The 27,912-nt window shown below is 37.6% G+C and overlaps 1 protein-coding gene across 5 annotated transcripts in view; it reads right to left on the bottom strand.

Annotated features, from left to right (window-relative positions):
- Window positions 1–19,613, bottom strand: part of LOC106063264 (NXPE family member 3-like) — a 62,049-nt gene extending 42,436 nt beyond the window's left edge. The window contains exons 1-2 of one of the 5 annotated variants that reach the window (XM_056016864.1): window positions 19,278–19,609; window positions 13,156–13,209 (exon numbers count right to left, since the gene is read on the bottom strand). Coding sequence is in view for 2 of the 5 variants with exons in the window: in XM_056016862.1 (XP_055872837.1) it covers window positions 19,278–19,321 (44 nt within the window). In the remaining 3 variants the exon portion in view is untranslated. Of the gene's footprint in view, window positions 1–13,155; window positions 13,210–19,277 lie in introns of all 5 variants that reach the window. The other 4 variants (XM_056016862.1, XM_056016861.1, XM_056016865.1 and 1 more) reach the window with 4 other exon arrangements.
- Between the last annotated feature and the right edge of the window lie 8,299 nt (window positions 19,614–27,912).

Genomic DNA, 27,912 nt, shown 5'->3' with positions numbered 1-27,912 from the left:
AGGTCAGTCATCAGTGAAGCTGAGGGTACTGGAATGACATGGGAGCAGATGAAGAAAGCTGCTCAGAACCGAGTTGGGTGGAGAGGTGTGGTTGCGGCCCTATGCTCCCCTGGGAGTGCACAGGATTAAGTCTAGTAAGTCACGGACTTTCATCACGACTGAATTTAGGACCTCCACAAACTTGAAAACTTAAAAGATTTTTAAAATGTGCCTACTAAAAAAAAAAAGAGGGGATATTCTATTCACTGTACCAGTATTCCAATGACTCTTGAATAATTAAGATAATTTTCATTTAAGTATTTTAAAAAAATGGTATGGGATACCGCATGGGCTCAATCCACGGCCTTCATTTAACCCAACTTCGGCACTGACAGGGATAAAATGTCGCCTAGTTCTCTCTAATCTGTAAAACTGTCATCTAGAGTTTCTGTCATAAATATAGCTATTCGGTTTGTTGTGACACGGTTACTATGTGTGTGGTCAACAGTGACACACGGTCAAGTGTTGGAGACCTGGGAGTTACTGGGCTTGCGTGTTAAACACAAGAAGGAAGGAAGTCATCAAGTGGAGTTGGTCATCTGTCGATAATGTTAGCCTTGTAAATATGTTATGTTGAAATGCTTCACAATAAAAGGCAGTTATACTTAAAAAGACTTGTTTCTCCACAACTGGCGACCCCGACTGTGAAACTGTGAAAGATATAGACACATCACACCTCCAGTATCCAGTTTAAGCAAGATATTGATAAACTGCTAGCTCAATGGGCGCCAATATTCACAGACCAACCGGGTAGAACAACTGCCATAAAACACACTATCCAACTGACTGATACGAAGCCCACAAAAGCCAAACCATATCCAGTTTCCGTACACCATAAAGAGATACTGAAAAAGGAAATTGAAACGCTGCTAAAAATGGGAATAATTGATGCATCCACATCTCCATACTCAGCTCCAGCAGTCCTAGTGAAACAAAAGGAAACAACCGGAAAGATGCGTCTATGTGTAGACTACTGGAAACTAAACGCCATCACAGTGAAAGATACATACCCAATGCCTAACATAGAGAACATTATAACTTAACTTAGAGATTCAAAATACTTCACTACTCTTGACTACCGGAAACTAAACGCCATTACAGTGAAAGATACATACCCAATGCCTAACATAGAGAACATTATAACTTAACTTAGAGCAGGGCTGGCGAACCTGTGGCACGCGTGCCCAAGGTGGAACGCGAAACGATGATATTAAGAAATGTGTTTTTTGGAAAAATCACGGATATCTCAAATTACCATAATTAATAACGTTCAATTATTTCCGAGAACTGTAAATAATATGGAAGAAGCGCTAGTGGATCATATTCCATATACTTTTTTCATATGACTGTGTTTCATTTGGGGAGCATAGGGCATACTAAATTTTTTTCAAGACAAATCTCGTATTTGAACGAGATCTCGTTAGCTTCCGCCATTTTGTTGATACTGAAAACATCGATTGCTAGCGTTGCCATCAATAAATTTTTATCAGAATAATTACCATAACATGTCATTCTCAAAAATTAAAAAGAAAGAAAACTTAATGAAGAAGAAGGAAGTGGCAGACCTTTTCAAGAGTGGTGGACTGAAAGATATGGAATGATTCACAGAGAAAACGAGGCCTTATGTGCCATGTGTTTGGAAAGTGTTGTTTGTCGGACATCATCAGTAAAACGTCATTATGAGTCCAATCACAGCTGGCTTGTAGGCCAAAGCGAGGATGAGCAAAGAGAACATATATCGCGTGAGTTAAAAAAAGCGATTTCACAATCCAGTTCTTTTGTAAACTTTGTTAAAAAGTTCTTCTAACTTAGTGGCTGCAAGTTTTGAAGTTTCAAAAATTATTGCTAAGCATGGAAAACCTTTAAGTGACGGTGATTATATCAAGGAAGCAATGTTAGAATGTGCGTCTTATTTGTTTGAAGACTTTCAAAACAAGGATAAAGTCATTCGGAGAATAAAGGATTTGCCAATAAGCCGAAACACGGTTAAAGCGAGAGTTATGAAATTGCACGTTAATATTCAAGAACAAGTAAAGAAGGATATTAATGCATGTCAAGCCTATTCTATTTGCCTTGATGAAAGTACTGATGAGACATCGTCCGCTAGACTGGCCATCATTGCCAAATATAGCAAAGGAAATGAAATACACGAAGAACTAATAAAATTAGCAACTTTACCAACGACAACAACAGGTGCAGATATATGTCAAACTGTTGTGACTGAACTCAGAAATGCAGGTGTAGATCTAAAAAAAATAGTTTCTATTACAACTGATGGTGCTCCAAGTATGACTGGAAAAGATGCAGGTTTCGTTACTTTGTTTACAGGACATGTTGGACACCCACTAATAACTTTTCACTGCATTGTGCACCAACAAGCCCTATGTTCAAAAAACGGCTTAAAGGAACTTGAAGACATTATAAAATGTGTAACAAAAACCGTAAACTTCATTACTGCCCGTGCTTTGAATAAGAGAAAATTTGAACAGCTGCTAAATGAAGTTCAGTCCAGTTACTCTGGCTTATTAATTTACAACAACGTACGTTGGCTAAGCCGAGGTCACGTTCTCAAACGGTTTGTGGAATGCCTTGATGAAATTCGAATCTTTATGGATGATAACAAACAAAAGTTCTCAGAATTGACAAATGTTGACTGGCTTATCAGACTAATGTTTTTTTACCGATTTTTCATCCCATTGAAATGAACTTAATACGAAGTTGCAAGGTTTCGGAAAATCCGTCGATCAAGCATTTGACATCTTGACAGCATTTGAGAAAAAGTTGAAGATTTACAAACGTGACTTAGAGAAGGAAGAATTAAAATATTTTAACAAACTGAAGAAATTTTATGATAATTTAAAAGTTCATGATACTACCGGCAAAGATTATCAGAAAAGATTGTTTTTAGAGATAATTGACACAATTGCTGAACAACCTCCAGATTTATAAAATATCCAGATACAGTAGATTTTGAAACTCTGGATTTGACCATGTTTTCTTGGATGGGATTGGGATTACATGACTTTGAAATGCAACTTGTTGAGTTTCAGTCCAGCGCAATTTGGAGACAGAAATTTATTGACTTACAAATACGACTTGAATTAATTGAACGTGAACGGTTAAACGGATCATTAGAACCTCAGATATTAGCAGAAAATGAAATTCTTCAAGTTTGGAATGACCTGCCTAAAACTTTCAAATCTCTGATAAAAGTAGCAACATCCATTCTGTCAATTTCCTCGTCTACTTACTCATGAGAATCTTTATTTTCTACAATGAATTATATTAAATCAGATGCCAGAAGTTGCTTGACCGATGAACTAAGTGCGGCGTGTGTAACTTTGAAGAATACACGGTATACACCAGATATCAAACTGTTATCGTCTACCACACAACAGCAGAAGTCGCACTGATTGACCTGCCCTTAGACTTCAAATCTGTAGGTCAGGATAATAAAATTGAATAAACAAGTAATATTGTTACTAAGCTGTTTTTATACATGCAGTTGACTTACTGGCTGTAGCACTTCTTTTATATATCGCCGTCACTAGTAGACCTACTGGGCACGCAACAATCTTCATTGTTTTTAAATTGAAATTAATTGGCACTCGGACTGAAAAAGGTTCGCCAGCCCTGACTTAGAGGTTCAAAATACTTCACTACTCTTGACTTAGCCATAGGTTATTGGCAAAATTCCACTAGAGGAAGATGCTAAGCCACTCACAGCATTCACAACTCCATTTGGTTGTTACCAATGGAATTACATGAGTTTCGGGCTTAGTGACGCACCTGCGACCTTCAACAGAATGATGGCAAAACTATTAGGGAAAAGACCAGATGTCATTTTCTATCTTGATGACATATGTGTCTTCCACAACACATTAGAAGAACACGTTGCTGGTCTGCAACAAGTATTCCAGATACTACCAGACAACGGGCTTACAATAAAACCCAGTAAGGTTAAAATCGCCAGAACAGACATTGAATTTCTAGGGCACAGAATACAGCAAAATACGATCAGACCACTACAAGACAACATAAGCAAGATACTCAACTTAACAATACCTACAACCAAGGGACAAGTCCGAACCATCTCAGGTTTATGTAATTACTATAGACGGTTCCCGGCAAATTTCACAAGTATTACACAAATTTAATTGAACTGACAAAAAAAGGCATGCCAAACAAGATCACATGGAGCTCCAGACTACAGGAATGCCTGCAAAGCATTAAAAGTGTCTTCTCAGACGACATAGTGTTCCAGCTTCCAAACATCAGAAACCCTTTCTTCTTGGCAACAGATTCATCCTCCACAGCAGTGGGAGGCACTTTAATGCAGAAGTGTGACGCAACGCTACGACCAGTCTACTACATTAGCAGAAAGCTGAACGCAGCAGAACAGAAATATTCCACGATAGAGCGTGAAGCTCTAGCTATTGTGTTCTGCATAATGAAACTATCCCGTTACTTGCTTGGGAAATCATTCATCTTACTAACAGATCTCGCCCCACTAGCTTATATCAATACAAATAAGCTAGCCAACCAGAGGATTACTAGATGGGCTTTGAAACTTCAAGACTTCAGCTTTACAATTCAAGCTATTCCGGTACAAACTATTATTAACTACTTGTGTATTTTTCACCTTACAATGTTGTCATTCAAAAGACTATCTTTAGATAGGAAAAAACTAAATGCGGGATTTTTTTTTCATATAACAGGAAAGGTTTCTGCGATAATTCAATTGGAAATGTCCCTTGCAATAACATATTATTTAAGATTTATTTATCGTCATAGGCATTATCAGTTCTCTCAGAATAGAAGATGCCATTGTATTACATGTCATTGTTTTTTCTTGTCGATGTAAAACATTATTAATCTACACCCAAACTATTGGGTTCATGAAATTTTGATACGATCAACATTTTTCTCTGCCCTGGGAGGACTGTTGTGACACGTTTACTGTGTGAGGTCTACCGTGGCACACGGTCAAGTGTTGGGTATCGGAAATTAGGGGACTTGCGGGAAGTCGAGTGTGTTAACATCAAGAAGAAAGGAAGTCATCTAGTGGAGTTGGTTATCTGTAGATAATGTTCGCCTTGTAAATATGTTATGTCGAACGCCTCACAATAAAAGGCAGTTATACATAAAAGGACTTGTTTCTTCACACGATTCTAGATTGTATAAGTATTGCCTTGTAGTCCGAATATTAAAAATCAATGCTATATTTCCCGTGGCTATGCAACCCCAGCTGCGACCTACATATTTTTGCCACACCCAGAGCAGACATAACCATTGTCCGGCCAGTGGTCGATTAAGATTCTTTTTTCGCTGTCTACGTCTGTCCTCCCTGGGTAGTAGATTTTCTTTTGGTCTCAAATGCTCTAGATTATTACTCAATAAATATATCTAAGTAGGCCTACTATAAGCAATATACCCTGATGCTAGTTACCTTATTTCTTTTTTTTCTATTCGTCCAGTTAGAGACATAGCCTGCTACTTCTGAAATAAATTCGAACGCATGTTATAGGACTTTAAAGCTGCGACACTGCTGTATTGCGTTATAATAGAATCCATAACAATAAAGTAACTAGGTATCACATTTATTAAAGACCGCATCACAAACGAAGAGAGAAGAGACAGGGTTACTACAGAGAGTGGACCCAACGATAAACCTGGATGGCTGCCTGGTCGTGCGGTTTGCGCGCTGGACTGTCGTTCGGATTTATCGATGGTCGAGGGTTCAAATCCTGCCCGCTCCCATCCCCCGTCGTCCTGTGGGAGGTTTGGACTAGGAAGTAAACTATCTTCAACTCTGAAGGAACATCCGAAACATGTAAATTATTTTACAAACAATAATTGTTTAAAAAAAAAAAACTAAAACTATTTGGCCATATTACAAGGGCTCGCAAAGACCTTCCTTCAGGGAACAGTTCCAGGAAGAAAAAGAGGCAGACACAGAAAGCGATGGGACGACAGCTTTAAAGAATGGACGGGCCTGCCATTGAAAGCGGTTATATCCAAGGCAAAAGACAGAGAGGAATGGAAAAAGACGGTCGACAAATCTTGTGGGGTGCCCCCAACAGTCCAAACAGACTAAGGGATAGGTGAAGGTGAACTGTAGTAGATATATCAAGGATATAATGTGTATATAATTTATCTATACTTCATATATTGTAACACTTGGTATTAGAATTAAAATTAAATACATGTAAGAAATGACAAGGAGAGATAATACAAATAAAGTGAGGCCCAGGTGACTTAAGTAGTGTTCGATGAAAGCTAAAGGGAGACAACTTGCGAGTCATGTCAAGATTGACACGTGAGATTTTTATTGAGCTATGTACTTAGGCCTAAGTTGGGTTTCAACTCATTCAAAAGTATAAAAACCGGTACATGGAAGACGATGTCTTTGTCTGCATGACATATGACACAATATGTAAATAGACCTGTGTTGCCAAAAGGCACGTGATAAGGTACACATACACTTCGGACTCGATAACAAGCCTTAGTGTATTGTATTTACATGTCTTCATTACATAACAACAGTGGCGTCACACCGAAATGCGGTCGGCACCGGGTGACACCCAAGTAAAAAGATGCACTTTGTGAATATCTAACAAATTAATGACAGTAGCCAGATATTGGAACATGTTATTCACAATTATTAAATAGATCTATCTACTTTTTTTTTTCATTTCGACTAAACATATTGTAATTGTTTAATGAAATATTATCAAAAGGTTTAAAATGCCATACCATACTTAAAATATCAAGGAAAACGTGAAACCTTACTTTCAGATGTATACCAGCTGCATGTATGTATATGAACATGGATTTGATTTTTAAAAATGCTGTAATCGAATCTATTGAGTTTGTATCTAGCACAGTAATATCAGGATGCCAACCAATAGTCACTGTTTAACAAATTACGGCGTCATTCAGGCATAAAATATTGTCGAAATCTCACAAATAATTAATAAAAATTTTGTAGAATTGGAAAGTAAATAAGTGTCCCTTGAGATTTCTAAAGATAATAATGTTATTTCATTTTTCTGTAAAAGAAGCTGTAGCCCAAGATGAAGGAATTCTAACAATGTGTCGAATGGTATACTTGAATATTGTAAAGGGGGGGGGGTTCTTGGCTAGTGCAAGAATGGTTCAGATGCTTCCTAATGGGGACGATTTAGTCACTTAATTGCAAAAATACTCTATATTTTTGTTGTTGACTATTTTCAACTAATTGTATTGAAATGAAATAGAAATGTGTAACGTAATCTAATGTGTGGTTGAAATTAAGTCTGGAATTGAAATATCTAAAGACGTTTGAAGATTGGAAAACAAGGACAACTGGCTTCAAAAACAATTGACAAGGAAGTCGTTGCTATGATTGATGTAAAGAAGAAAAACAATGGAAGGAGATATTGCACGGACTGTTTTATAAAAGCAGAATATTTGACATGTTGTGACTATATTTTGTCACATTTTGTGAAATGTTCTGTAGATAAGACCCATAGCTGAAACTACATCTGTAATGTTAAAAAGTTTATAAATGTTTTAGCAAACGTCATAAAAGATATTTAAGTGAGAATGTATTTTGTTTGACAACACACCTGACATAGCACCCCTGACATAGCACACCGGACATAGCACCCCTGACATAGCACACCTGACATAGCACACCTGACATAGCACACCTGTCATAACACGCCTGACATAGCACACCTGACATAGCACACCTGACATAGCCGACCTGACATAGCACACCTGTCATAACACGCCTGACATAGCACACCTTACATAGCACACCTGACATATCACACCGGACTTAGCACACCTGACTTAGCACACCTGACATAGCACACCTGACATAGCACACCTGACTTAGCACACCTGACATAGCACACCTAACTTAGCACACCTGACATAGCACACCTGACATAGCACACCTGACATAGCACACCTGACTTAGCACACCTGACATAGCACACACTGATCAGATTCAGGAGTTATACGATTTTAAGGGAGACAAAAAAAAAGCTGATAAAATCATTTTAATATTTTAAAATATATGGAAAACGATGAGCTTGAATTTGTATTTGGAGCTCAAAGATATGAAAATTCAGCTTCGATGTCTGGGACCATGGAGAGGAGGAGTACAGGAAATTTTATTAAGAACCAACAGATAATAAAAATTCGCTAAATCTATGAGATCAATATTCTTTTTCAGAAATTAGTTTTTTGCCTAGCAATTTTTTATACGATTGAAATACTTTTTTCGTTCTGAAATTATTGCGCTAGAGGTGAAGCTTAAGATCTTTTATTTTACCTATCTTTACTTTTTTTTTTTTGGGGGGGGGGTGTATGTACAAGAAGGCGGTGACTAATTAAACATTTTCTTTAAAAAAAAAAAAAAGGCATAACATTTTAGCTGAGACATGGACACTATATGAAAAAACAACTAAGAAATTTTGAGCGCTTTCACTAAAGATGCTTGCACTCCATCATGGACATACGTTGGCAGAACAGCACTACAAACAGCGATGTCCTTGCGAACGCCGGTATGGACAGTATAGCGGGACTTCTTATGGTCCGACAGCTACGCTGGGCAGAGCACGTATCCCGTATGCCAAAAAAAGGCAGTCGACGTAGCAGAGGCGCCCCACCTAAACGCTTCAAAGACCAGCTTGGGCGTCAACTTTCCTTGGCTGACTCAGAAGAGAGCACCTGGTTGCATGCGGAGTCGGAACGAGACATCTGGAGGTCACTCACGAAGTCCGCGCGATACACATTTGAGACCAAAAAAAGATCTGCCGAGGACAAACGTAGACGGCGAAAAGAAAATCTAAATCGAACACCTGCGGACAATGGTTATGCTTGCCCTGGTTGTGGCAGAATATGTAGGTCACAGCTGGGGCTGCGCAGCCACGGGAAATACTGTATTCCTCACTAATCTTCGGACTCGAAGACAAGCCTTATATATATTTTAAAAAGTATTTTTAAAAAAAAAGCACTGTGATTCAGAAGAAAAAAAAAAACCATTAAAACCAGAAGAAAATGTCAGGCGAACAAACCCAAGATGTCGGACTCACTATTTAAGAAGACAAAAAAAGTTTCATTCTTATGTGCATTGATTGTTTTTTAACTATTAGCTTCAACTCTTACTGGAAGCATTCTTTAGTTCAACAACCAACAAAGTATTGTAGATGTCAGTTTCAAAATATTACGTATATGATGATTTTTCAAAAGGCGACATTCAAACAGAAATACCATGACTGAGAAGGGATCTAAAGGTAACAAAAAGTTATTTTTCAAAAGTTATTCTTGAAGAAAATAAAAGTTGACATTGCTTGATTCATATGCCACTGAGACCTTAAAAAATATCGCTAAATCATTTAACAAAGCCTTCAACCGTTTTTTACCATCTGCTTATCTATGGCGTCTCATGTGACAAAGGATTTTTTAAATTAAAATTAAGAATTTTTTTGAGACAAAGGAACAAAACAACACGTTCGCAAAGCGGAATTTTTTTTTTTTTTTAATGAGATCGTTACAGACATTAACTTGAAGTTAATGATACGTTTACAAGTTTGAATTCCAGAAGAAAAACAAAACTGTGTAATTTACTTATAGTTGCATTTGTTGCAAAATCAAACTATAGATTAATGGCAATGCCTTTGATATAAAAGATTAAAGATGCGTGCAGTTTCACATGACTACATAAGCCCAGTGAACTGTAGATAAATGGTAATAGACAACTGAATTTTAAAATTTAATAAACACTTATTTTATAGTTTTTTGTTGAACAATCAAGTAGCGTAGGTAATTAAAAAGTATATGTATTACAGCGCAATAAACCAACGAAAAAAAAAAGGATTTTTTAAATGGGTGGGGGGCGGGGGTGACACCCTAGTGACGCCACTGCATAACAGTATAACCCTAATTCACACACAATAACCCAAATGATTACTCATTTATTGTCTTGCTTTTAAAAAAAAAAGTAAAAGAAAAGCCATAAAAATAATATAATACTAAACATCTGCTGGGTAAGCCTGTTTTGACCGACAAAACTGTAGATTTTTATCTCCCTGATCTGCTGTTCGTTGATAAAAAAGAAAAAAACGCTACCATTATCGACATCGCCGTACCACTGTCTCATAATTTAAGAAAAACTGAGATAGAAAAACAAAGAAAATATGGGAACCTACTTCGGCAGACCTGCCACATCACCAGAAAATTCCTCAGTGGAAACTGATAAAGGGACTAAGATGAATTTTGTTTCCCTTTAACGAAACTCGACCCTGGCTTCGCCAAAGAATGAATACTCGCTCTTTTAATAATAATAATAATAATAATCTTTATTATCCGTAAGGAAATTTGTCTTACAATTTGTGCATTACACCAAACAAAAAACATTATAACTATAAGAAACCAAAGTGTACATTCACACCAGACTCACTCATAATTTACATGTGACAAAGTTTATACCAGATTGTTCTTATTTAATGATCTGATTGCCAGGGGAACAAAAGAGTGTTTGTGTCTGTTTGTCTTTGCTATCGGTGTCTTGTATCTCTTTTGTGATGGTAAAATAGGCTATATATATAGGGCAATATAGGCTATATATATATAGGGCAATATAGGCTATATATATAGGGCAATATAGGCTATATATAAATATATATATATATGTCTACATTGAGATAAAAAGTCTGTGAATATGTTAATATGGAAGCGTGAACTCGAGATTTATTCCACTTTAAGGAACAAATAAATCCATATGCCTACACGTTGTTTGGTTGGCTATCTGAAGCTACATTACCATGTAGCCATTACATCCAAACGTTTAAACATGCTTTAGTTTTTGTTCTGATTAACGATCGAGTCTCCTTTGCATTTATTGATCTAGGCTCCATTTGGCGAGGGTTGTAAAAACCAAACAAAAACCAGCGGATCTAATGATAACGTAGCTCTCAATCGTGGTCGAAGACTAAAAGCAATCACATTTTTATGAACACGAAGGACAATCTCATCTTCTAAGAAAATTAAGGACAATCTCATCTTCTAAGAAAATTAAGGACAATCTCATCTTCTAAGAAAATTAAGGACAATCTCATCTTCTAAAAAAATTAAGGACAATCTCATCTTCTAAGAAAATTAAGGACAATCTCATCTTCTAAGAAAATTAAGGACAATCTCATCTACTATGAACACAACATTTTTTGTGGTGCCCCATCTTCTTTTTTAAAAGCCAAATAAGTTCAGGTCACGAACGAATAAGTTCAGGTCACGAATAAGTTCAGGTCACGAATAAGTTCAGGTCACGAATAAGGTCACGAATAAGTTCAGGTCACGAATAAATTTAGGTCAGGAATAAGTTCAGATCACGAATACGTTCAGGACACGAATACGTTCAGGACACGAATAAGTTCAGGTCACGAATAAGTTCAGGTCACGAATAAGGTCACGAATAAGTTCAGGTCACGAATAAGGTCACGAATAAGTTCAGGTCACGAATAAGGTCACGAATAAGTTCAGGTCAGGAATAAGTTTAGGTCAGGAATAAGTTCAGTTCACAAATAAGTTCAAGTCACGATGGGGAATCTCTTAATGTGAAAAGTTCTTGCTACCATATATATTAGCCTTCACATTCAAGACAGCTGAAGATCCCCCATTAACGAAGACATTGTTTAGGATTCACTTTCACTCCTCGCCATTTTCTCAGACATATGAACTTCAATTAAAACTCTTCATCCTCCATTATTTTAACTGTCCATCCCACAAGGTCATGAGGGCGCAGTGGCTGAGTGGTTAAGCGCTTCCGAACCTGGGGTCCTGGGTTCGAATCTCGGTGAAGACTAGGATATTGAATTTCGGGATTTTTAAGGGCTCCCCAGGGTCCACCCGACCTTAACGGGTACCTGACTTTAGTTGACAAAGTAAAGGCTGTTCTTTTTAGATTCTTTGGCATTTTGATTCCAAATCACACATTTCAACACTATTCATGATAATAATTGTGATTTGTGAAGGACTCGTAGTGGGGCCAACTCCATCAAACAAACAAAATAATTCGTATGTGAATGGACATGTCCTCTATAGGACTTGGAACTTTGTTGTTGATCCCTTTATAGATTCACACTAACGTTGATGTCTATAAGAAAATAAATGCCTTAGTTTTCTTGTTTATCGCTTAGTGACGTCTACTCGAAGCACTGTAGACGGATGAAGGATATTTACGGCAATGCTTTTAGATTCGTATTAGACTTGAAAAGTGTCAAACGTATTTTTGTTTCATCATGACGCTCAAAGTGAATAATATAAATCATGAAACAATTTACTGTCATTCATGGGGCCCTTTCGGTGGCCCTTCCGGCCCAATCGGGTACCGGCCCACCGGGCATTTGCCGGAATGCCCATATAGCCAGTCCGCCCCTGGTCACGAATAAGTTCGGTTCACAAATAAGTTCAGGTCACGAATAAGTTCAGGTCACGAATAAGTTCAGGTCACGAATAAGTTCAGGTCACGAATAAGTTCGGTTCACAAATAAGTTCAGGTCACGAATAAGTTCGGTTCACAAATAAGTTCAGGTCACGAATAAGTTCAGTTCACGAATAAGTTCAGGTCACGAATAAGTTCAGGTCACGAATAAATTCAGTTCACAGTTCAGTTCACAAATAAGTTCAGGTCATGAATACGTCAGAGTTAAATTTCATGGCTTGTGTTTTTTAATCCACTGTCTCTTATTCTCTTTGCCTCTTAAACTCAACTATCACGTGATGAGGGGATATCAATGCCAGTTTTTCCCTCGCGCTACTACTTTTACATTATTTAATCATAACATTAAATACAATTCTTAAAAGTAATCTTTATTTTTATTTAATTTACACATTTGTTGACGACCGTAATTGGCTTTGTCTATTATGAATAGGATATGATTATTAAGAAAAGAGACTGTGATTATAGCATGTATTAATAATTATATAAACATAAACATAATAATATGGACTATTTCTTTCAACACTTCCTAAGTCATTTAATTTAATTATGATATAAATTACATACAGTAAAGCTTTAAAATTACTTAGCGAAAAATTTAAAAAATACTTAGAAACCGGTACCTCTAAAGGTAGCCCCTGAGGGCCCGATGTCTCAACCTTAAGTCTGGGAGAAGTCTAAGTAAAGAACAAACAAGAAATAGATAAATTCTTTTTTTTTTAATGAGAGGGGAAATAACATGTACAAACTTTTTACCAGACAGACAGACGGACAGACAGAGTGAGTTAATATAAGCTGTGTAAAAAAGATTACACATTGGATGATTCTTTTCAAGTTTCGTTGTGCGCATTTCGCAAAAGCTAAAAAAAAATTTAACGCAAAACTCATCCTTACCCACCCACCCCCCAACCACCAACCCGCCGCGGGTCGCCCCCTCAGTTTTTCCTGGATGTGCCAGATTGTCAGACAGTTCTGCAAAGAGATGCGGAATATAACATTCGGTGTGTGTACGCGTTGATCTTGAAACGAACCAGTGAGCTCTTTTCCCTATTAAAACTCTAGGGAGCAATAACAAAACTATTATCTTGCGATTCAAATAGGGCCTATAAGTTAGGTCGAGGAAGAAGCACACACTATGATATATGGCTTGTATTGTTCGTTTGTTCTTAAGCCAACCTGTGCTGTGCATAACAACTGCTTCATTGTGTGATTCTAAAGATGTGGGGTTCTGCAAAGGGAGATAATGAAGTCGTGCTGACAAAGGGATTTAAGCGATTTTCTTTTTCAAGGGTAAAAAAAAAGTTGAGTCTATTTGCATTGTTGTTATGGCTCTATAATCTGTGTATCGATCAAATATGAAACACCATTACTACCAATATTTAAAACAAAATTGACTAATACATTGAGTGATAACGTTGCTTCTTCCTAATGGCACGTAGACCCATATCTTAGCTCAAGATTACAGACCAGGGGTGTAGCTAGGAATTTCCCATCGTTTGGGGGCCCGGGGGCTTAAACTCTATGGGGGCCCCTGCATTTTGCGTAATATTTAATTTTTAATATAAAAACACTCATTTGGGGGCGCCCCTCAAGTGGGGGCCCGGGGGATTTTCAAATTCTCCCCCCCTCCTCCCCCACCCTAGCCACGCCACTGTTACAGACGTTACTTTAAAAGAGTTGATAATTACGTCCTTCGCATTTGTCAATCATGTTAAGCATTGAGTGTTAGGGTTTCTTTTCCTGGCTGATTCAAGCAACCCATTCCATTCTCTAAGGGAAGAAGTAGCACTTGTACGAATTTGTCCTTGCATATGGAATAAGAAATATGCCTCTATCTTTGTGTCTTTCTGAATATTTTATTAGGTTTTGTTTTTCTATTTGTAAATTATGGTTCAGTGTTGTAGGCCTATGTATTATTGCTACTATACTTTTTAGTCTTCTGTCCTAAACTGTCTTTAAATTTAGCCATTTTACTAAAGGTGTTACTCTATAATCAAATATGGTTGTCGGTAGAGGCGTCAGAAACAAGTTGGACTTTAAAAAGCTCTTTTGAAGAAGACTTCTCAATAATAATAATAATGATAATGATGTGATGAAATCACGCTGTCGACGCTAGGAGAATGTACTTCTGTAGCTAACAATGCAGAAAAAAGCTTTGCGACAGGGTACTGCCCCGGACACCGCAAGTGTTTACATTTATCCCATAGACCAGTGATTCCCAAAGTCGTCTTTTTAGACGCCCAGGGGTCTACGAAGACTTCCAAGGGGTCTACGAAAGTGAAAAAAAAATTGGGGGTTTATGAGATGTCCACGGGGGTCTTCGATAATAGATTTCATTTAAGCAGGTCGTGACTTTAATTTTTACATCCCATTAATGTAATTATTTCATACACTAATATATTATTTGTACCTTAGTTAATCATTTAGATATTTATCCAGCTATTCAAATGAAAAATTGTTGTATTAAATTCCAATAATTATTTAAAGAGCTTAATTTTGTCTACATGTAACACATTTTTAACAAAAGAAATGTAGATTGTACAGTGTTGATTTTTTAGAATTTGGATTCATTCCTTCCTTGTCAAACAAGCGGTTGTTAAGTGCCTTATTTATGGCGATATGAAACCAATTAGGCTGGAAGATCATTTGAGGCAATGTCACCCTGACAAAATATATACAGATTTGAAAAACTTTTGAACACTCAAAGATAAAGAATAGAACCACAAAATTACTCTTTGACATCATATAGAGAAGATGATGGTATGTGAGAGTCTTACCATATCTCTTTACTTATAGCAAAATACGGAAAACACTATAGATAAAACATTGAATTTACCAGCCGTTGTAGTTTTAAAAACTGTTTTAGACAAACCTAGATCTGATATTAATTTAACAAATTTACACCTAGAATTCGCGCGAGGCCTATGGAAATGCGGGGTACGCGTGTATTAAACTTGCTCTTCGTTACCCGCTGTGATGCGGACGTGATTTAGGATTGCAATAGTACTTGGTGTGAAATTCAGATATTCTAGGGGACTTTTATTTTCTACCCGCTGTGTTGCGGACGTGATTTAGGATTGCAATTGTACTTGGTGTGAAATTCAGATATTCTAGGGGACTTTTATTTTCTACCCGCTGTGTTGCGGACGTGATTTAGGATTGCAATTGTACTTGGTGTGAAATTCAGATATTCTAGGGGACTTTTATTTTCTACCCGCTGTGTTGCGTACGTGATTTAGGATTGCAATTGTACTTGGTGTGAAATTCAGATATTCTAGGGGACTTTTATTTTCTACCCGCTGTGTTGCGTACGTGATTTAGGATTGCAATTGTACTTGGTGTGAAATTCAGATATTCTAGGGGACTTTTATTTTCTACCCGCTGTGTTGCGTACGTGATTTAGGATTGCAATTGTACTTGGTGTGAAATTCAGATATTCTAGGGGACTTTTATTTTCTACCCGCTGTGTTGCGTACGTGATTTAGGATTGCAATTGTACTTGGTGTGAAATTCAGATATTCTAGGGGACTTTTATTTTCTACCCGCTGTGTTGCGTACGTGATTTAGGATTGCAATTGTACTTGGTGTGAAATTCAGATATTCTAGGGGACTTTTATTTTCTACCCGCTGTGTTGCGTACGTGATTTAGGATTGCAATTGTACTTGGTGTGAAATTCAGATATTCTAGGGGACTTTTATTTTCTACCCGCTGTGTTGCGTACGTGATTTAGGATTGCAATTGTACTTGGTGTGAAATTCAGATATTCTAGGGGACTTTTATTTTCTACCCGCTGTGTTGCGGACGTGATTTAGGATTGCAATAGTACTTGGTGTGAAATTCAGATATTCTAGGGGACTTTTATTTTCTACCCGCTGTGTTGCGGACGTGATTTAGGATTGCAATTGTACTTGGTGTGAAATTCAGATATTCTAGGGGACTTTTATTTTCTACCCGCTGTGTTGCGGACGTGATTTAGGATTGCAATTGTACTTGGTGTGAAATTCAGATATTCTAGGGGACTTTTATTTTCTACCCGCTGTGTTGCGGACGTGATTTAGGATTGCAATTGTACTTGGTGTGAAATTCAGATATTCTAGGGGACTTTTATTTTCTACCCGCTGTGTTGCGTACGTGATTTAGGATTGCAATTGTACTTGGTGTGAAATTCAGATATTCTAGGGGACTTTTATTTTCTACCCGCTGTGTTGCGTACGTGATTTAGGATTGCAATTGTACTTGGTGTGAAATTCAGATATTCTAGGGGACTTTTATTTTCTACCCGCTGTGTTGCGTACGTGATTTAGGATTGCAATTGTACTTGGTGTGAAATTCAGATATTCTAGGGGACTTTTATTTTCTACCCGCTGTGTTGCGGACGTGATTTAGGATTGCAATTGTACTTGGTGTGAAATTCAGATATTCTAGGGGACTTTTATTTTCTACCCGCTGTTTTGCGTACGTGATTTAGGATTGCAATTGTACTTGGTGTGAAATTCAGATATTCTAGGGGACTTTTATTTTCTACCCGCTGTGTTGCGGACGTGATTTAGGATTGCAATTGTACTTGGTGTGAAATTCAGATATTCTAGGGGACTTTTATTTTCTACCCGCTGTGTTGCGTACGTGATTTAGGATTGCAATTGTACTTGGTGTGAAATTCAGATATTCTAGGGGACTTTTATTTTCTACCCGCTGTGTTGCGTACGTGATTTAGGATTGCAATTGTACTTGGTGTGAAATTCAGATATTCTAGGGGACTTTTATTTTCTACCCGCTGTGTTGCGGACGTGATTTAGGATTGCAATTGTACTTGGTGTGAAATTCAGATATTCTAGGGGACTTTTATTTTCTACCCGCTGTGTTGCGGACGTGATTTAGGATTGCAATTGTACTTGGTGTGAAATTCAGATATTCTAGGGGACTTTTATTTTCTACCCGCTGTGTTGCGGACGTGATTTAGGATTGCAATTGTACTTGGTGTGAAATTCAGATATTCTAGGGGACTTTTATTTTCTACCCGCTGTGTTGCGGACGTGATTTAGGATTGCAATTGTACTTGGTGTGAAATTCAGATATTCTAGGGGACTTTTATTTTCTACCCGCTGTGTTGCGTACGTGATTTAGGATTGCAATTGTACTTGGTGTGAAATTCAGATATTCTAGGGGACTTTTATTTTCTACCCGCTGTGTTGCGGACGTGATTTAGGATTGCAATTGTACTTGGTGTGAAATTCAGATATTCTAGGGGACTTTTATTTTCTACCCGCTGTGTTGCGTACGTGATTTAGGATTGCAATTGTACTTGGTGTGAAATTCAGATATTCTAGGGGATTTTTATTTTCTACCCGCTGTGTTGCGGACGTGATTGTACTTTGTTATATTGGATTGTGTTTAACCATCTTGGACGTAATGACTTATCTAACCAGTGACTTATCTAACCAGTGACTTATCTAACCAGTGACTTATCTAACCAGTGACTTATCTAACCAGTGACTTGTAGCTGGACGCTTGAAGAAGCAGCAGCACTTGATCGTGTACCGGTACTATTTTCAGTAAATAAATATTATCTCGTCTGCTGAGGTCGGGCTCAGGTCAGTGTATACTAATTATGCTAGTCACGTACTGAATGTGTAGCACAACTTAATAGGCACAACTCAAGAACTTAAGAACACACGAACCCAGTAGCAAGACTACAGCACGCAGACGTCTAACGTTACAGCAACATAAAGCGTTCTTTTAACGTAGGAGCCTTGAGATACGATGAGACTTGAATATGTATGTTATGTAGTGTTTTTATATCCATTTTAGCGCTCGTCCTTCCCCTAAGTACTGTACCGCACACATGGATACGTCTTATTATTTCCAGACGCCTCTTCAGAAATGAATAATATCATCACAATTTAAAAATAATGGTAAATCTTAAAAGGGGGGGGGGGGAGATAGTTGCCTAATGACCGAAACCAAAAAGAAAACTGAAGTGTCCCTAGGCTAGCAAGGCGACATGAAAATTGCTCTAAAACTCTGTGTGGAAGTATTTTATCTATTGAACTAATGACGTCCCTTCAAAAAATAAGATAATTAGTCTACGTACTACGTACAGTGGTCAAGTAGTGAAGCAAGCCGAAGTAGGTCATCTAATTAGCTTAATTAGGCTAGGTTACTCTATTTTTTTATAGTTGCATTTAAAAGTAAGTACATAGGCGTACTAAGTGTCGGATTTTAATTAGTCGAGGCCCAATAAGGATTTTGGTTGAGGCCCCTATACGTACTTCAAGGTCTAATTGTTTTTTAAATGTACTAAATTAATAAAGATAGATCTATAACCATGTCAAATTTGTGGGGAAAAATAGAGTAGGCCTAGATTTATTCCCGTTTCCTTTGTGTTCTTATATTTAACATGAGTATTTTGTTAAAATAATAAAGGTCTGTATTTGAAATGTAGAGGCCCCCTTTAAGAGAGAAGCCCCTGGCGCCGTTCAGTCTTACTTATTCTTAAATCCGGTCATAAGCGTATTATCTTATCTTACCTATGCATTACAGAAGTTCCTTCAAAGAAGATAATTACACCCTAAGCATAGCGGTGTGTTATAAAGCGTTTGTTGTAATTAAATATTCAAAATATAATAGTCTTTGGCGATCATCTCAGTCATTCAAATTAGGGTCTACATGTAAACCTATTTGATTATCATAGAGCGAGCTCAAACATAATAATACAGATCAAAGTTTAAGTAACTGTAAGCCTACCTTAAATAATAGCTTTCATACCAATTGTCCAATTTTAATCCCATAATCCTAGGCGATATTCTGGAAGAGATTCCGAAACAACACCATTGTCACCATATCTAAATCAATTAGGCCTATTTCATAAGAAAATAACTTTGCGAATAGTATATGCGGCTAGTTAATTAAACTTCATCGTATGTAGGACCCAACGTATGCATGAGGACATTATTCATAGCAAGGGAAACAACCCATAATTTAGGTGGAAAGACAGCAAATGAATCACTTTGAGAATGACAGGTCCAAATATAGAACTAGTCCTGCCTCTTGACAAAGACATTTTCACAGTCAGTGGCGTCACCTATAAGGGGGGAAAAATAAAACATTTTTTTTATGACAAACCTTTAAAAAAAAATTGACAGTTGCTGAGAAACGATAAGAGCCGGATTTACAACAGTTGTAGCCTCCGTAAAAACTAATAATAATAATATTTCAGACGTCACCAAAATCAAAAAGCTAAAAAAAAAAATACTATAAAAAAATATATAAATAATTTTTTTAAAAAAGTACATGTCTAAATGAACAGTTGCCAGTGGGATATTATCAGAGCCGGTTGTACGACTGTGTCCACAGTGTAGTCACCCAGGAAATGAAAAAATGAAAGGAAAAATTGTAAAATCTTTTAAAATGCGTGTATTGCATCTGAACAGAGAAGGGAAATAATTTAAATGTACAGCGGCCCCAATGCATTAATGGTCATTTTCATTAAAGTCTTGACAAACATTCAAAACAATTATCCATTTTCTTAAATTTACCACTGATATGCTATCGCACGCATATGTTTATATTATTGTTTTTCTAGAGATATAAAAAAAAATTAAATAATTAATTGAGGCAAGATTATTGTTTCAAAAGAATGGATGCCATTTCATTCAATATAAGCTTTGTTTAAAATAGCTTTTTTTATAAACTCGGCAGTAACTTCTTTTATACTTCATTAATATAACTTTATGAATACAATAAAAATGTTTAGGTTTGAAACAAAAAAGGCTTTGCCCTTTGTCATTACACCCAACAGCAATGCTGGATTTACCTATAGACAACACAAGCTATAGTTTATGCCAATTTAGGGCCCCACTTGCTTGGGGACCCCGTAAAATTGATCCAGGGATATCTTTAATCATTTTGAAAAAAAAGCAAAAAAAAAAAAATGTCTTATGTTGACTATAAAAGACCGCTTAGGCCTATATCTCAAATAGTTTTGGCTTTATCAAGTCTACACCCTGCCCAACAGTTTGAGAAACGTTTAATTACACCCAGTGGGTTGGGGGCTTGATTTCTTAAGGGGACCCTTGCATTTTGACATTCGACATCATGACATGACATGTACTTAATAAATCTAGGCCTATAACTTAATAATAAAGAACTGAGGTTCCTCCCAAAGAGTAACCCCACATGGAATGAATTAATCTGTGTGGAATACATACAACAGAGTCACCGACTTATGTAACAATCTGAATAGCAAGACTACTTGGCAGTGGTGTAATATTTAATATAAGAAACATTTCTCAGACATTCGTTTAGGGGGCCCTTCAAGTGGAGGCCTGGGTGGACTTTCAAATTTTGATCCCCCACCCACCCTAGCTACGCCACTGATTACACCATACTTTTTTTTATCAAGCACATATCAATAAGTTATTTTAAGCTGCACGCGTGGGTTTCAACTCATACTTTCGCCAGCTCCGGTGAAACTTTTGCAAATACTCGGCCATGTTAATTTCTACCTCGAGCGGCTCGGGTATAGGAAGGAAATTTCTAGCGACCATTGAAAGCCGTATCCCTGTAATTGTTTATTAATTAATGCAAGCATCAAATCTTATCTACTTACTAATTTTTACCTCTGCTCGTTAATATACGGCTGCCACCGTGTTAATTTAGACCTAGGTTCAAAGTCGTCAATAAACATAAACAACTACCATTAGCTTCATGGCGCAAAAACAATGCTTTATTATCTTGGACGAGAGCACCTTTGCGCACCATCAACAGCTTTGATATAAAGAATTGATGCTGACGAAACTTGGGTGATGTTGTCAAAGCACAATCACACAGACCTATATATATATAGATATATAGGTCTGTACTCGATCACTTAGTGCAGTGGTGTTAATGAGAACATGAGAGATTGTGGAAATGCTTGACATTATGAGATAGAAAGACAGATTTGCACAAATAGCATCTTAACTTACCTATATAATTTTTACGTTCCTTCAAAATAGAACATAATTACACCCTACGTTGTTAGTCAATTGCAGACACAAAGATAAAGGCACATTCCTCATCCCATATGCTAGGACAAATTTGTACAAATACTCCTTCTTCCCTAGTGCTATTAGAGCATGGAATGGGTTGCCTGAGCTAGCCAGGAAAACCAGTGAGTTGGCAGAATTTAAGTCATTGGTTAATATGCCTGAGTGAATGCATGACGCGTAGGACGTAATCATCTTTGGAGTAAGGTCTGTATATTATAAGATAAGAAAAGACTTTTAAAAATGTTGGGAATATATGAAGTATCACCACTAGCACAAAGCTACGGGTCTATCCAGCTGTCATACTCCCTACATTGCTCTATACTCTATACCTCAGAAACCTGGACAGTATATAGAAAACATGCAACAACAAAAAAATGAACCACTTCCATTGCCTGCTTCAGAAAAATAGTAAAGTAACGTTAGCCTTTCAGACCAGGCTTTAGGGCAGATGATGTTAAGGTCATCTGTTTCAGAAAAATAATGAATGTTAAATGGCTAGAAAAATACAGAAGTCCTTCGTTCAGCTGTGGTGAAGACGGCATCGTATGAGTTGTCGACTCTTCGAAGCTATCATTGTTTAACAGTTTAAGACTAAGACAAAGACTAAGGCTAAGACTAAGACTAAGACTAAGGCTAAGGCTAAGGCTAAGACTAAGGCTAAGGATAAGGATAAGACTTAGACTAAGACTAAGACTAAGACAAAGGGCTAAGGCTAAGACTAAGACTAAGGCTAAGACTAAGACTAAGACTGAGACTAAGACTAAGGCTGTGACTAAGACTAAGGCTAAGACTAAGGCTAAGACTAAGACTGAGACTAAGACTAAGGCTAAGGCTAAGGCTAAGGCTAAGACTAAGACTAAGACTGAGACTAAGACTAAGACTAAGGCTAAGACTAAGACTGAGACTAAGACTAAGGCTAAGACTAAGACTAAGGCTAAGACTAAGACTTAGGCTAAGACTAAGGCTAAGACTAAGGCTAAGACTAAGGCTAAGACTAAGATTAAGACTGAGACTAAGACTAAGACTGCTTTATTGATCCTTATTGTAGTTATGTTGTAATTACACGGGCTCTTTTCTCATCTTATAATGGAACCCGAATTCCCTGCTCGGACCTGAGACAAAGCATTGCCACTGCCACCTATCGAGAGTGGCAGGGTCGGTGGGAGGCTGAGACCCACAACAAACTCAGACAGGTTGCGGCCCACGTCTAGTGATATGACAAGGCGTGGTAGCACGACCATGTCCAGACTTAGGATTGGACACACGCGGGCACGTTACCCTGCCTCATCGTGGCGCCCGCGTGGAAACGGCCATTTGAGGAAGTGGCTAGGCTAAATGGGTAGCAACACAGGACTCCCGTGGGGATGCCCACGGGTAGACGAGAGTCCACTCATTGTACGGGCGGAGTTGTAAAAAAGTCCCCACAAACCTGTCACCAATCCATGCGCCGTTTCCTCAAAGGGACCGTTACATAAATGGCGGGTCCCGCACAGCTAGCTTGGTACATTGAAGGAAAATGGCAGAAGATCCCGTGCATTCTCGGCCTTCGGCCGTGTATCTAGCCCACGTGTCGGGGGTCAAACGCATCGGTCAACAGAAATGCTTTACATAGGCATTGTCTAGGGTATCTCCCAAACAGAACTGTGTGTTCACACAGGTTTGTTTTTTTTACTGTTTGGCGTCCAAGCAGGTTTTTTTTCAAACTTAGGGTTCGAAGAGCCTTCGGCTCAACCCTTAGACATTAACATTGGATTGGACACACCTACATCACACACTCCTTTGTGCTGATGAGAGAGGAGCCCACACTTTGTGAGTACTGTGACTCTCTTCTCACCGTGGAACATATCCTCATTGTCTGCCCCAGATACCAGGATATTAGGGGAGATTTTTTTAGAGCGCACAACTTAAAAACACTGTTCGATAGTGTCGACCCAGAGAAGGTACTGGGCTTAGTCCGGGAGTCGGGGTTGTCTACGATGATTTGATTTGTGAAATTGTGAACATATAATATTTACAAAATATTTTTACTAAATTATTAAATTTTTACTAACTTTACTATTTTAACTGTGAATAGACCTTGCTTTTAATAATTTAACTGTATAGAATTTAGACCTTGTGATATAAAGGGAGAGTAATTCTTGAAGGACTACGGGCACGACATGATCTAAATTGTGCCGATGTGCCAAAAACTTAAAGTTAAAATCACAACACAACAGAAACATTCACATACATAGAACAGACACAACATAAAGAGTTCCTTGAGCGACTACACACAGACATCTTATCTTTTTCATGTTTCCTGATCAACGAGTGGCGTTGATATAGTCTGACCCAAATCACAACACAACTTTTTTATCTCGTAGACCCCTTGCCATGTTTTCTGTTTTTCGGTAGACCCCCTGCCAGTGGCGTAGCAAGGTACCTCCTCCAGCCAATAAGACAAATGTGTGACAAAAATGATTAAATTAATAAACGATATTATTAATTAATATCTATTCGTTTTAAGACACACTAGGAAGTAATATGTAAGCATGTAGTTTAAATATTGGACTATTAGTGTTAAGTTAAATTTTAATTTAGGTGATGGCCAGATGTATACGACGTAACCACTGCCTGCTACATAAGTGAATATCACTCCAGTACTGCGAGGACTATAGGACGTAACCACTGCCTGCTACACAAGTAAATATCACTCCAGTACTGCGAGGACTATAGGACGTAACCACTGCCTTCTACACAAGTAAATATCACTCCAGTACTGCGAGGACTATAGACCTTGTGATATAAAGGGAGAGTAATTCTTGAAGGACTACGGGCACGACATGATCTAAATGTGCCGATGTGCCAAAAACTTTAAGTTAAAATCACAACACAACAGAAACATTCACATACATAGAACAGACACAACAGAAAGAGTTCATTGAGCGACTACACACAGACATCTTATCTTTTTCATGTTTCCTGATCAACGAGTGGCGTTGATGTAGTATAGTCTGACCGAGTAAGGAACGAACGAGTTTTTGTACCGCTCTGTTCTTGTCTTAATTGACAGAAGTCGCCCACTTCGCGACGACTTGACGTAGTTATGATGGAGCGGGTGGCTGTTGTCTTCCAAGATTTTTCCGATTTTTTTCTTTAAAATGTTTGTTCCAAAAGTTCATTTAAATATGGTAGTGTTGTGCGTGATTTTTAATGCTTTTTTTGTAATGCTGTCTGAGCGGCGCAACAGTTTAGATCAGTGGTTCCCAAACTTTTTTATCTCGTAGATCCCTTGCCATGTTTTCTGTTTTTCGGTAGACCCCCTGCCAGTGGCGTAGCAAGGTACCTCCTCCAGCCAATAAGACAAATGTGTGACAAAAATGATTAATCTAAATGCAAAGACATTCTAATGTAAAGATCGTACCTTTTTTAAAAAAAATAAGTTATTCGAATGGATGGTTTTAAGGTCATACGATGTGAATGAGTGGGCATTGCATCGTATTCGTTTCAAAATCAACCACCGCAAGAAAACAAAGAAACAAACTTCGAATGGATGGTTTTGAGGTCATAAGATGAGAATGTATGGGCATTGGCATCATATTGGTTTCAAAATCAACCACCGCAAGAAAACAAAGAAACAAACTTCGAATGGATGGTTTTGAGGTCATACGATGAGAATGTATGGGCATTGGCATCGTATTGGTTTCAAAATCGACCACCGCTGGAATCCGCTATCGGAATAATTTAAGTAGGCACTCGCTGAACCTCCAAGAAAACTTTTAACATCTATATTTCATTTAGTATGGGGATCTAACCCAGGACTTGTGTGACAGGCTCGAGCTAAATGGGAGATGGCATAAACACGGCTAGGTGTTGGACCGAATTGATGTTGGAAATCAAGTGCCAGTGCTTCTTGTGACTGAATTAGAGACAGTATTATAAGTGCACATTCTTAAAAGCACGGGATAAAACGATATTATTAATTAATATCTATTCGTTTTAAGACACACTAGGAAGTAATATGTAAGCATGTAGTTTAAATATTGGACTATTAGTGTTAAGTTAAATTTTAATTTAGGTGATGGCCAGATGTATACGACGTAACCACTGCCTGCTACATAAGTGAATATCACACCATTACTGCGATGACTATAGGACGTAACCACTGCCTGCTACACAAGTAAATATCACACCAGTACTGCGATGACTATAGGACGTAACCACTGCCTTCTACACAAGTAAATATCACTCCAGTACTGCGAGGACTATAGGACGTAACCACTGCCTGCTACACAAGTAAATATCACACCAGTACTGCAAGGACTATAGGACGTAACCACTGCCTGCTACACGAGCAAATATCACACCAGTACTGCTAGGACTATAGGACGTAACCACTACCTGCTACACAAGTAACTATCACACTAGTACTCCGGGTTCAAGAACATCTTGATGGGCTCCTCTCTAGCCAATAAGACACATTTAGTGTATGACAAAAATGAGTAAACTAAATGTAACTAAATGTTACACTAGACTAAATGTAAAGATCGTACGTTTTTCTTAACAAAAAGTGATTATGTCATAACGTTTGATTCAGTTAGGACTGCATATAAGTAATAGTAGGCCTATCTTAAAAGTCAATGTTTTTACAACTTCTTAACAGAGTTAAACTACTTAAAAGTGTTTCAAATGAACAAACAAATGTTCTTCCTGAGTTCTAATGTGGGCTACAACTGGCCTTGAGGCATGGGTCCAAGCGAAATGAGCTCCTTCGCGCCATGGTTGCTACGCCACAGCTGTGGGCCCCTATTGCTTGTTGGCCCGGGTTCATTGAACCCCTTCGCGCCATGAATGCTACGCCACTGCCTCCTGCTTAACTTTATAGTGCATTTTTGCAAATTCATCAACTCCATTTTTTAAAACTAATTTCTAACTATAGTGGGTGTAAGAATGAAAAATAGAGATTTATCTTTTTTTATTCATAAAATTCAAATTTAAACCAATTAAAATAACAATTAATATTTTTTACTGGAATCACCAAAACACACTGGAAATGTTGTCTTTTTTGCACGTCTATTATCCGTTACTATGGATATTATGTTTCATATAGGAATTTGTTGTTCTATGATGTAATCATCAAACATTAAAAATTAATTAATCAATTAATTAATTTGCCTTATGTATCATTGTAAACGTTTTCGCAAAGCGCAGTTTCTCGTGTATTTCTTGATCTTTCACGTGTGGCTCAAATATTGGATATACAGAACTGTTTTCACTAACAGGAGAAGGGGCGAAGGTGAGTTACTGGCAACTAAACCAGTAACTTTGAGCAGGAAGGGCTCATTAGACTTGGCTTGCTGCCCACCTAGCAGAAGGAAAACTGAATTCAAACCTCCGCTGCGTGCAACTTTACCCAAACACTGGAAACGTTTCGTGGGTCAACCCTGTTAAAAATAAGGATCCGGCGACCCTTAACCAGTTTGAAGCATACAGCATTACATTCTGTCAGAGCCTGTAATACCGCTGATCCAAAACACTGAATGTATGTCGTTTACAAAGAATTACATAAGAAGCCTTTAATTTTATAACTCATACCACCAGTGTGCCATTGAACTGTATTGTTGCTTAAAGAAATTGTTTTAATAATATCAGATGTAGGTTTGTGTAAAACAGTTTTTACATTTTAACGGCTGGTAAAATCAATGTTTTACCTATAGTGTTTTCTGGTTTTTGATATAAGTAAAGAGATATTGTAAGTCGCCTACAAACCATCATCTTCTCTATATGATATCGAAGAGGGATTTTGTGGGTCTATTATGAACTTTATCTTTGAGTGTTCGAAAGTTTTTCAAACCTTTATCTATTTTGTCAGGGTGGCGTCGTCTCGATCCTCCAGCGTAATTGGTTTCATATCGTCATAAAACCGCTTATTTGACAAGGAAAGAATGAATCCCAATTTTAAATAATCAAAGCTGTACAGTCTTTCTTTTTGTTAAACATTAGTTACATGTAGACAAAATTAAGCTACTGAAATAAGTATTGAAATTAAATGCTACAATGCTACAATTTTTCGTTTGAATAGCATGTTTAAATGATTACCTAAGGTACAAACTAAGGTACTAATCATAGATTGGTTTAGTAAATAATTACATTAGTGGGAATTGAAAATTAAAGTAGCAACATGATTAAATGAAATTTATTATCGTAGACCCCCGTAGACATCTCATAGACCCCTAATTTATTTTTTCACTTTCATAGACCCCTTGGAAGTCTTCGTAGACCCCTGGGGGTCTATATAGACCACTTTGTGAATCACTGGTTTAGATGAAGCGTTAATACCTTTCCAACGTTATCCCATAAGTTAGCAGATT

Source organism: Biomphalaria glabrata, chromosome 18, assembly GCF_947242115.1.
Source record: "Biomphalaria glabrata chromosome 18, xgBioGlab47.1, whole genome shotgun sequence".
Classification (NCBI taxonomy): domain Eukaryota; kingdom Metazoa; phylum Mollusca; class Gastropoda; family Planorbidae; genus Biomphalaria; species Biomphalaria glabrata.
This window is presented reverse-complemented; position numbering and strand designations above follow the sequence as displayed.